The sequence below is a fragment of the Neopelma chrysocephalum genome, unplaced genomic scaffold, assembly GCF_003984885.1.
Source record: "Neopelma chrysocephalum unplaced genomic scaffold, ASM398488v2 Primary Assembly neopelma1_68, whole genome shotgun sequence".
Lineage (NCBI taxonomy): Eukaryota > Metazoa > Chordata > Aves > Passeriformes > Pipridae > Neopelma > Neopelma chrysocephalum.
In genome coordinates, this window is record NW_020897727.1 from 7,908,752 (window position 1) to 7,920,282 (window position 11,531).

At 42.9% G+C, this 11,531-nt stretch overlaps 1 protein-coding gene across 1 annotated transcript in view; it reads right to left on the reverse strand.

The window, feature by feature from the left end:
- Positions 1 to 98: 98 nt before the first annotated feature.
- The window catches only part of CRISPLD2 (cysteine rich secretory protein LCCL domain containing 2), a 26,455-nt gene continuing 15,022 nt past the window's right edge, over positions 99 to 11,531 (reverse strand). The window contains exons 7-14 of the mRNA XM_027684912.1: positions 10,929 to 10,989; positions 10,232 to 10,298; positions 9,187 to 9,317; positions 8,979 to 9,022; positions 7,973 to 8,045; positions 7,212 to 7,287; positions 2,359 to 2,492; positions 99 to 292 (exon numbers count right to left, since the gene is read on the reverse strand). Coding sequence (XP_027540713.1) covers positions 238 to 292; positions 2,359 to 2,492; positions 7,212 to 7,287; positions 7,973 to 8,045; positions 8,979 to 9,022; positions 9,187 to 9,317; positions 10,232 to 10,298; positions 10,929 to 10,989 — 641 coding nt within the window. The 3' untranslated portion in view covers positions 99 to 237. The remainder of the gene's footprint in view (positions 293 to 2,358; positions 2,493 to 7,211; positions 7,288 to 7,972; positions 8,046 to 8,978; positions 9,023 to 9,186; positions 9,318 to 10,231; positions 10,299 to 10,928; positions 10,990 to 11,531) is intronic.

Consider the following 11,531-nt stretch of genomic DNA (forward strand, 5'->3'; position numbering starts at 1 on the left):
GAACAGCTGAGTCAGAACAGCTGAGTCAGAACAGCTGAGTCAGAACAGCTGAGTCAGAACCTGGGGTCTTTTTTTTTTTTTTTTTTTTTTTTTTTTATGTGTCCCTTTTCTTTTAGAATTCCCTGAAAGAGATCGGCAAGGAGGGTACGGTCAGAGCTGATGCCGTCAGAGGAGCTTTCGCGTCTCCGGAGGTCGACAGAGCGCTCTCCCAAAGAAACCTGCACCTTCCCTGGGAATTTACTGCTTCACAGCAAAAATTCGGAAGGCATTGCCATCTGAAGGATTCTTCAAGCTGAAAAAAAAGAAAAGAAAAAAAAAAACACATAGAATGAACTAAATGAATACACTGCAACACCCAAAGTGCAATCGACCCAGAGGCGACTCCAAATTTCTCCTATCTCACTCCTACCAGGAGAAGGAGAGAGAGAAAAGATGAAAAAGAAGAGGCACAAATCCATGATTTCACATTTGGTTTATGTTTTCACCTAATCTATAGTGCTAATGCCAACAAAAGGAGCTAGAAGGTGACAGCCTCTCTTACAGCCCTAGCTTTTATCCAAGGAACATTGTGCTCCCTTATGCAGAGATTCAGGCATGAAGAGCAATATGTTTTCCCAAAAAAACTTGTCAAACAGGCTGGCAGGTTTCCAGAGCCTGTCTGGCCTGTCTCCTGGTGCTGACAAGGGGAGTAGCCCAATCAGCTCAAGTTAAATGACAATAAATATGGATATTTATTTTCAATCTGAAGAAGTGTCTCCAGCCACTCTAATTCAGTGTCATTGTGTGCACGGGGGCAAGAGGGTGTTTCTATTCCCAAGTCCTATTTCTTCAGCCCTGCTGGGCTGAAAAACCCCAGGAAAATGACAAAATTGCATATTCCCGCAAAATAAACATTCCACCAAGGATAAAGACTCAGTAGATCCTAAAAGTAATTTTTCCCATACCTGTATGGGTGTGTATCTTTACCAAAGGTCACTTGCAGTGTCCTAAAGGGTAAAGTTTTCACCTTAATCTTTGAAAAGCTATCTCACAGCCTGGTGGATCTCACACCATGAAGCTGTTCCTTATTGCTGAGTGTAAATAACACTTTCCAAATCTTCCTGGTCATCCCTGCTGCGAGAACGTCTTTGGTTTCCCTCACCTCCCAGATCAGCACTGGCTGCTCATATTGCATATCCCTGCTAGTGGTGGGATTTATTCTTAGCTAGGGCACAGTTTGCCATCCAAGTAAAAAGTTATCTGTTAATATAAAATATAAGTGCATACAAGACAGAAATAAAATAAAACAAAAACAAAAACAAAAACACTTCACAGGAACAGGAGGTTTTTCACCTAAATCCAATGTACTGAATTGCAAATCACAGAACTGCAAAATGCTGACCCTGATAGATCTATACTAAAAAAAAAAAAAAAAACATGTTTAACGCCTAAATCTTTCTTGTCTTAATCTATTTTTATTTCCTGAGATGCTTCACAGCATTCTGGGATATCCATTAGTACAATAAAACCAGCAAAATTTGATAGGATTTCTTATGGTATTTATAAAAATGGAACTGCACAGAGCAGGCAAAGTTAATAGTGACTAAAAACCCCCATAATAGTGGGAAATTCTATACTTGCAAGAATAGCTTTGAGAAATTAGTACCATCACCCCAATATCTGACAAAAAAAAAAAAAAAGCATCACAGGTTGAAACAGAAGTTTCAAATTAGAAAGGACTGAATGAGCTGTGACTTGATCACCAGGAGGTGCAGGATTTTGGAAGTGATTTGCAACTGGTCACTGAAACCAGTGGCCAAGGTTGGCAACCAACTTGCCAACCAGTGGCAAAGTTGGCCCAAAAGAAACTACAAAAAATTACAAGGATGGCAAATCCATCTTCAACAAGTGTTTGATCACCTCTGAAAGCATTACTTTACTCACATTTCTTTCAAAAAGGATAGAGGACATGAGTTAACATATAGAAATGCATCCCCCACCCCAGAATTGAATGAAAATTCCAATTATAAGCCTGAAAACCTGACCCAGGCTGAAAGCTGAAGAAATACCTGTGCCTATCTTTTAATGTGTCAAAGGCACAGCGAAATGTATTAATGTGGACTTGTACTGTAAGAAAATCAAACCAGGCTTAGCAATATCTCCCATCTTTCACACGGATCCGAGGGCAGCTCCTCACTCAGGGAAGGTGAGAGCAGGACAACATGCTCTATTTGTTTGGGGCTCCAAATCCTCAGTGACACTCTTAAGTCATGTATTTCCAATCCACCAGCCTTCCTAGCTGATATCTGCTGACTTTAACGTGCCACGGAACTCGGTGTGGAAAATAAGAGGAAAGTACAAAGGGAAAAAAAATCCCACCTCTCCGACTGGACGCCATTCTTTAAGGAGCCAACGTAACTCTTCTTCTTTTCTACAGGCATCACATCCACAAAGCCACCTCTTTCATCTGAAATGACTCCTGCATGCACTGCAGTTTTGCAGATACTGGAGCTCTGAAAAATATTTAATTATTTTGACTTACACGCTGTCCATATTTTCTATATGGATATTTACTATCTCCATAAACACCAAGGAAAACCAGGGAATAAAAAAGAAACAGTTATGAAACAATTCTGTCCCTCTTTTGGACCAACTAGGGATAAAAGATGTCATGGAGCAGGTTTTGCAGGTACTTCCTAAGCCCTGGTTGTAAGAAGATCCATCATCACTGCAGAGGACAAGCAATCTTTCCATCAGTCCTCTCTGAGGTGGAGCTGCACCTGGGAGACTATCACAGAATCACAGCATGGTTTGGGTTGGAAGGGACCTTAAAGATCATCTCATTCCAACCCCTGCCATGGGCAAGAACACCTTCCACTATCCCAGGTTGCTCCAAGATCTATCCAGCCTGGCCTTGGACACTTCCAGGGATGGGGCAGCCACAGCTTCCCTGGGCAACCTGTGCCAGGGCCTCACCACCCTCACAGGGAAGAATTTCTTCCTAATATCCAATCTAAATCCACACTTCTTCTTCTTATCCAGGGCCAAAGCTGAATTGAGGACAACTTTCCAGCCAGGGCCTCTTGGGTCTGCACCAGAGAAACCACTGCGGTGAAACTCTTTGCTAGAGAGCAGCCACCTCAGCAAAGTTTATTCACACAGTTGCTTGAAAAAGAAACTCTTTTCCTGAATTAAGGTAAATGACCACTAATTATCCAGGAGAGTTCAAATCCTTCTTTCTAGGAAAAACAGAAGGACTGCACCCATTGAGTGGTGTAGTTTTTGGACAGGCATTACCCTGTAAGACAAAATCCAGTGTGGAGGGAGATTAACACTTCTGGAAAGGCTAAAGCTCCTCTATTGCACATCATTCCCCTGCTCTCCAAGATGTGCAGAGTCAGAAGAGCTGGAGGAATACAAAACACTAATAACTGATGACTAAGCTCTCAAAGCATCCAGAACAAGAGAGCAAAAGCAGAGAAGGCTAAGGCACAGTATAAACTTGGCCATCAGCTCTAGAGGATTTACATAGAGCAAGCTGGAATAACACAAAGCAAAATCCAGCTTCACACAGGGGACTGCAGCAGGTGAAAATCCCAACCCCAGACCCTCCCTGATGGCTAAAAATCCAAGTACCACAAAAACAGTGCCAAGGGCAAACTGTATGTACAATACAGACTGTGCTGTTTCATTCTCACAGCCATATATGGCAGCTTTGCCTCGTCCCCTATATATTTTTCACTTTGGATGGCCTATCTCTTGGCAGCTCTCTGAGGTCTGAGTGCCAGTTTGGTATTTTGTTTCTATATATGGTCAGAGGAGCAAGGGAACACTGTGTTTGGAAGATACACAGCGAATCCGCCCTAGAATGCGATGGGAAATCTGTAAATCTAAAACTGGCTCATAAAAATTAAACTGTCCTGAATCAATTTGCAACCCTCTCCACTGGGAGACATCCTAAACAATGTTCAAAGCGTTCCTGGTTTTTTTCCAGGACTTGCTGTTCTGCTGCTTACTCAAAGCTTTGACCAACAGACTTTTTATTGCCTTACCCCAAACCTCCTCTTATCACCCTGTTGCATTAGAGCCCTCTCATATCCCAGGCCGGGCTGTGCTTTGATGAATTGATTGCAGAGCTTTTGGAAGATGAGATATTACAAGAATAAGGCCTTCCTGCCCAAATTTAGGAGTACAACAGCTGTATGGACAACACAGTGACTTTCCATAGTGAAGCCCCTCGGGATGTTCTGACAGAGTGGACTCCAGAGCACCCACCATAAAATGACAATGCACCTTGTCATTAACAATATTCTGTGACTATGAGCTTAATCACCCAGAATTTCCTCATCAGTGTGATTGGTTTAATCATTGAGTTTGTATCTTCTGAGAGCTGAGCCTCCCAGCTTGGTTTGCTCTGGTGCCAAACACCTGCCTCATTACGCGGGTGGATCCATCCTCCTCTGATCAATTGTTGCATAACTGTGGATAAAAGGCCTTATCTGAAAAGCAGAGAATCGTTCTTTCCTGGCTCCCATGCCCATCCTGGGCAGGGATGGGGATGGGTTTCCCTTCAGGCCCATGGCACACCAGGAGCCAGGCAGAGTGACAAATCACAGCATCTCATGAAACCCAAAAGCTCTCTTACAACCTTTAGAAGGATCCGTGGGTGTTCACACGGCTCCAGCATCAAGGCCAGGTTGGACGGGGCTTGGAACAACCTGGTCTAGTGGAAGGGTGTCCCTGCTCATGACAGGGGGTTGAAACACTGGGTCCCTTCCAACCCAAACCATTCCATGATTCTGTGATCACCCCAGAACCAGGCCTGTCCACTTTTACCATTGCATATTTCTTGCATTTTGTTCATTAAACCCAAAATTTAAGTCTCCTCTATGTCCGTGTTCCACAGCCTAATTTCCCCATGAACAACTCCCTGCACTGTTTTTAAAGCAGAGGTTGCCAATATCTCTCTACCTTTTGAGCCATCACAAGCACCCATGTATAAACTCGCAATCCAAGATAATTTTATACTGATAAATAAACCAAAAACTCAATAGAATGCTTTTAGACTGGGTAAAAATCGCTTTACACAAACCAAGATAGGGTCTCCTATCTCCCTGAATAAAAATCAGAATTATCCATAAAAGCCATCAATTCCTCATGTCACAGCTTTTTTTCTTCATGGCAAAACAAATTTTATATATCTTCCAGGGATCATGGAACGTGAAATGTGAACACTAAATAAATGTGAACACTATCTTAGGCCAAAAGCACATTGAACTCTGGTGTTCCATGGACCAGCCAAGCATTTGTGTCATCACAGCTCAGATTGATTATCAGCCTGAGTATTTAGTGAACTGATGTATTAGAGAAGGTGCTAAAAGACCAGAGGGCACCTTGCAGGGACTGCAGACTGAAAATGGGGCCAAATGCTCCATTTTCTTTTAGATAACTTATTTAATATGACAGAGTTGGAGCACAAGTCCCCCCAGGGCCATGAAGACACCACACTAGACATGAAGTTGGCTTCCCAGAGCCCTTCCCAGAACCAGCACTTGCCTCACCCAGCTTATTGCCTGCTTTAATTATTCCTCAGCAGTGGGCTTGGGTTAATTCCCAGCATCTCCCGCTGCAGAGAATCCTGCACAGCCCCTGCTCCCTGGGAAATCCTTTCCCCAAATTCCTCCTGCCTGGCATGGTGTCTCTCTTCTGAGTTTCCCAGCCTAAGCAATCCCAGCATCAACACCTCTCCCTCTGCAGCCCCACTCAGAGCCACCTCAAGCTCTTTTTCCCAGCTGGTTTCCCCTGCTTTTCTGCCAACCTCACACCCTCGTGACCACCTCAATGCTTTCTTAGCACCCCCACATCACCCTGTTAGTCCAGTAGTCCAGAAAAAGGTTCACCAAACCCTCTAGAAAGTGGCCAAATTCTTTTCTATTATTATTGTTTTGTTTTTCTCCCAAATCACCATCCATGCCCCCGTTTATGAAACAATATCCAGGAGGGACGATAGGAAATGGAGCTCGTGGTTCATTAAAGGACACTAATCCTTTTGCGTCAGTGCAATGCCAGCCTGGGTTGCTGCTCCTCCCCTAATACCCTTGTAATTCAGGGGTAATCTGAGGTAGTTTTGTCCTCAGTAAAAAAGAGAAAACTATTTCCCATTTCCTGCAGGTGGGAGCACACGGGGAGGCAGGTACTGCAGGGCAGCAGCTGCCTGGTGGATTTGCCTGTGAGCCAGTCCAGGACAACCTGTTTGTGCAGCTCTACCTTTAAAAAATGGGTCTTAGGCAAAATAAAAAAAAAATAGTGGGTTTTTTGAAAAAATTGCTTTCAAAATTGCTTCCCCAAATTAGTGTACGATTTCTGCAGGGTGGTTTTTCTCAGGAGTCTGGAAAGCTCCAAGGTGACCCCAAGCTGGGGGTCCACAAGCTGCTGATTGCTTCCCCCGGGGCTTTGAAAATACATGTTCCTACAGGGCACAGAGCTGCCAGGGAGCTGGAATTTCTGGACACAATATCCAATGGCAAAAAGAAAAAGGAGGAGAAAAACATAACAACCAGGCACCCGCAAATGGAAAAACATTGAGACCCAGTTTTTAGAGATTATTATTAAGAGATTTCAAGAAACTGCCTCTTTGCCTAGTTTTAGCATCAAGCCTCTGCTCATCCCCAGGACCAGAGTTTAGAAAAACAAACCCATAAAAGCAGATCACATGCCTTCTTTCCACTGCTCTGAGCTCTGTCAGAAATGCTGTTCAGCTCCCAAAAAGTGGACAGGGGCAGGGAAAGAAAGCCTGGTTTTGCCAACTCTATAGTGTGATAGTATATAATAAAAGCCCTTTGGTGCACAGCTGTAGATCCCAAAGTGCTTTGCAAAGGTGGACAAGTGCTGCCATGACTTCACAGCCAGAGCCCATAAGGCAGGGAATGGTTAAATGACATGCCCAAGTTTTTAAGAGTAAGTTGGTGTCGAAGGGTAGAAGGGCTCTCCAAACCTGTTGACCATAAATCATGGAGTTGTTAAGAGACATGTTCAAATCCTTAAGAATAAGTCAGTGTTGGAGAGCAGAAGGGCTGCACAAGCTTGTTGACCTCAGCCTTCACCCCCATTTACCCACCTCCACAATGATCACAGAGAGTTTGGCTTTTTTTCCCTAAATCCCAGAGCATGACCCCAGCTCTGTGACACAGATATCACCACACACAGGGTCAGAGGGGAAGGATCATACTCACATCTGCATAAACGTTGGTGCCAAACACGGGTGCCCAGTACGATGGCTCATCTTTACAGTGGGCTGGACAATAAATCCTAGAAAACAAGTTATTCATATTTATTCTCCATATCAAGGCTGAACAGGAAAGCGAGCTGCATTCCTGGGACATTTCAAGTGCCTGCATCTGGTCTGCAGGTGGCAACAGTGAATTTAATCATTTGTTCCCCTCAGATGACATTTGGTTGTTACAGCAGAACTGCAAATAAAGGGATTTAGACCAGTAAAAGAGGGATTGGTCTTTTATGACCTTTTCAAAGGGGAGCACCTGCATTTTTGCACAATGCTGTGCACGTAAGTCTTTGCATGTTTGTGCTCCCCTGCCCTGCCACAACCTACACCTGCAAAGAGCAGCTTTCTAGAACATTCTTCCATGTTTTAGAGTAGAAAGAAAAAACATCCCAAAACCAGCAAATGCAAGAGAGTAAAGGCAGAGAGTGAAGTTGCACACTCACACATTGGGGTGCACAGGGATGGGATCCCATAGCCTGACTTACAGGCTACTGAAGTGATCCGAAAACATAACATGAGTTTTCTGTTGTGATGGCAAGAAAAGCAGGGTGGCAGGAGGAAACATGCCAATCCCAACCTCCTCCAGTTCATCCAGTAAAATCAGCTCTATTCCCACCAGCCCTCAGATTCAGGGAGCTCAGCACCCCCTGTTAAGCTGCCCCTCTTTGGAGCAGAGCAGGTTTAAGCTGAACCCGGATGGGTTTGTGTTACCTGGGGCAGTGACTCGCTGGCTTTTTGAAGTGGCACAACTCAGCTACCGTGGTGTAACAATCCAGTGTCTGTGCTGCCAGGAGAAACAGGGAGAGGCAAATCATTAGACCTAAAAGCTCAGGCAGCTGCAGAAAACACACGTCACAGTCACACAACATATCTGGTGAGACCCAGCTGAAGGCACCAAGGGGAAAGCTGCTCATTCCCACACCGGCAGCAAAAACTCAGGAGAGGGTTGACCAGCTCTCCAGCAGGATTCCTGGCACCATAATACAGTGTGGCCTTGAAAAAGTCACAGCTTTCAAAAGGGAAAAGCAGCCGATCCCCAGCATGTGTTTTTGCTACAGCTCCAGGTGTGGAGATATAATAACCTGACCCCTACAGCTCTCCCTGAAAATGGCTCAGGTGGATCTATTCAAAGTGATGATTCTGTGTAGGAGGAATTTTTTAAAGATATTCAGAAAGTGGGAATTGTTTAAAAAGTGGAGCTCCACAGTATTTATTTATATGCTCATCACAAATGTGGTGACTCACTGTTAGAAACTAATTTCACATGTATTATGTGTTCCATTACAATATTGCACTAGGACATTAGCCACTATTTTTTTTTCAGTTTTTGGAAGTGTTCACACTAGACTGAGGTTTTCATACGTGGATGGCTCATCTTCCATCCCTTTGCTATCAGCAGCTTGTGACACTGCAGCTCAAGTTTCGACCCCACCATGATCCATCACCAGGAGATGCTGCTGGAAATGGCCCATTATCACAATTTTCTGTACCTTTCTCTGAAATACCCACAGAAAAAATGAGGTGGTGGTGCTGCCCACAGTGGGTGGGCAATCACTCCAGGGTTCTAGATCACCCTAGATCACCACTCCAGGGTTTGGCTGTGGTACAGAAGTATTTGACACAACCACTCAAAAAGAACACTGAAAAGAGTGATGTTTTCAAATATCCCACAAAACTTCAGCAACAATATTTTTTTCCCTCAACCTCTGAAACTTACTCGTGACTTTGGAAACCATGAACGCGTTTGAAGGTTTACTTTTCCTGCAAAACAAGCAAAGAAAATAATATAGTTAAAAAATGAGCATAGCAGAATGACTTGGATCACTATGCCTATGTATGAGCAGCAAAGAGAATTCAACATTGTTTGGAACTCAAATACATTTGGTGCTTAAAGCAAATACCAAACTTTTTGGTGAAGGCAGTACCTAAAAGACTCCACGCCGTTCCTGGTGGACTTCACAAAAGCAGGTGTTCTCCCCTTCCTCGTGATATCCACCAGCCCTCCTTCGTTATCCAGGATGCCATAATGGATGGCAGCACGACAAATGCTTGATGACTGACAAGAGCACAAATAAATAGTGTGTGAAATAAATCTGCCCAACCACTGGGCGAAAAACGAAGGAGAAATTAAACCACCACCAAAGCACCAAGTGGAAAATAAGCTGAGTACACTCCTTTGGAATCTGGTTGTTAAATCTTACTCTCCCAGCACAGCCTTATTCTTTTATTACTACTATTATTTTAAGCGCTGCCTGGTTGAATGGCTTTTTTTTTTTTTAAATAACAAAACCATACATTTAAATACAATTTAGAAGAAAAGCAGCATTGGAAGTGAACGACCAGTCTGAAATATTTCCAGTTCTCAATGAAATATTCCAACCCAAAATATTTCTGCTGACACCACTTGGAGGGAATGGCTGTCTGCAATCACAGAAGTTGCAGGGGTGATGCAGTCACACACCAGCAGTTGGAATGGGGAATGAAAATCAGATTTTACACAAAAAAACTTTAATCTTAAACCTTTATTCACCCCAAAAGTAGTTTTAATGGGAAAACGGTGCCATGCTTTATTTATAAATTATCTTGCTAACTCAAGATCCAGCAAATCAGCCCAAAATATTATTTAGTTGCAGCATTTAACAGTGTTTTTTATAAAAAGCTGCCCACACTAATGAACAGCTCTTTGTAAGAGCTGCCTGTTGATCTCCATCCCTCACTTTCCATGGGTGTCCACATTAAGGACAACTCACGATAAAATCATGTCTGGAATCACTTTGCTTTCCCAGACTCCTTTTTATTTCATCACTAAGATGAGGAAAATACAGATAATCTTTATTAGCACCATTTTACAGCACCACAAGTGGAGAATATGAAAAGCCAAATTACACTAGAATGGTTGGCATTTCCCATTTCTGTTATTACCACTAACTCCCCACAAGTTACATCCATGAGCTATTAAAAGGTACTTACACTTTCATAATAAAATGTTCCAAAGATCTTTCCCTTGCTGTACAAGCAGCCAGCTGGGCACAAATACCTGGTGAAGATATATATCTTTGAGGGTGGCAAAAAACAATTCAAGAAAAACAGACTTTGACTCCACTTAATAGTCATTCCATTCATTTCACGTAACTCTTCCATTTTAAAAACAAAATTGCAAAATAGCTACTTTTTAAAACAGTTTCTCCACCCTCCTTGAGAGCCCGACCCAATATTTAGATTCTGTGGATTTGGTTTTTCTCCAAGTGATAAACTGTCCTGTTCTTTGCAGAAACCTTAACCAGAAGTTCTTGACTGGCTGGGAGGGGACAAGCCATGAATTATTGGTCTGGCTTGGACAGCAGTGGAATGCATGAAAAACGCTCAAAAAATGACTCTGCCAAAATTTACTGAATTATTTTGGCCACCTGAAACTCTGGGTCATCACGGCTGAATAAAATAAACCAAAGCACCTCATTGCCAGGCTTGGCTGAAGGCTTGCATGAGGAGAAATTTAGGGGATGTTTTTTGTTGGGTTTTTGTTGGGATTTTGTTTGGTTTGTTTAGTAGATCTACCTTGATAGTCACAAAAAATACACAGTACAGCCCATCCTATGCTTGCAACAACTGAGCAATATTTAGATTACTTTTTCCCACAGCGCTCCAAGAAATAGCAATAAAACACTACCTGTTGCATGTTGAGCCTCTGCATTTGTCTCTCATCTTGGTTTCACAGGTAATGACTTGTGCTGGGGAGAAATAAATAAACAAATAAATAAATATTTTAAAAGGAAAGAGCTCAGCCTGCTCCTGAACAACCTCCACACATCTTTCCTGGAGGTCTTTGGTGCAGCAAGATAAAATCTTATTTTATCCAGCCTGGAGCAATTCGTACCTCTTTAGCTCTTCACCTGAGACAGGTGTCTCTGGAATATTAGAAAGGAAGAAGCATCTGACAGCTGAAGGCTTTGATTTATAGCCTGAGGTCTGCAGTCAGAGTCTCATTCTCCATTTAATTACAGACTCTCCAGATTCCAGTAGATAAACTTGAAAAGGATGTGTTGGCTTGCCTCACCTTGTTTGCTCAATAAGTCTTTTAATTAACAACAGTTAGAAAACAACTGAGGAAGTACCAGCAGCTCCACAAATGACTTCAGAAATCTTCCCAAGAAAAAAAAAAAGAGGAAACAAACTATAAAACCCAGAAAAGCTGCAAAGAGGGGAACTGCTGAGTGTAGAGTGTTTTAAATTGGAAATAAAACCAGTATTTTCTAAATTGATTACTGATGGG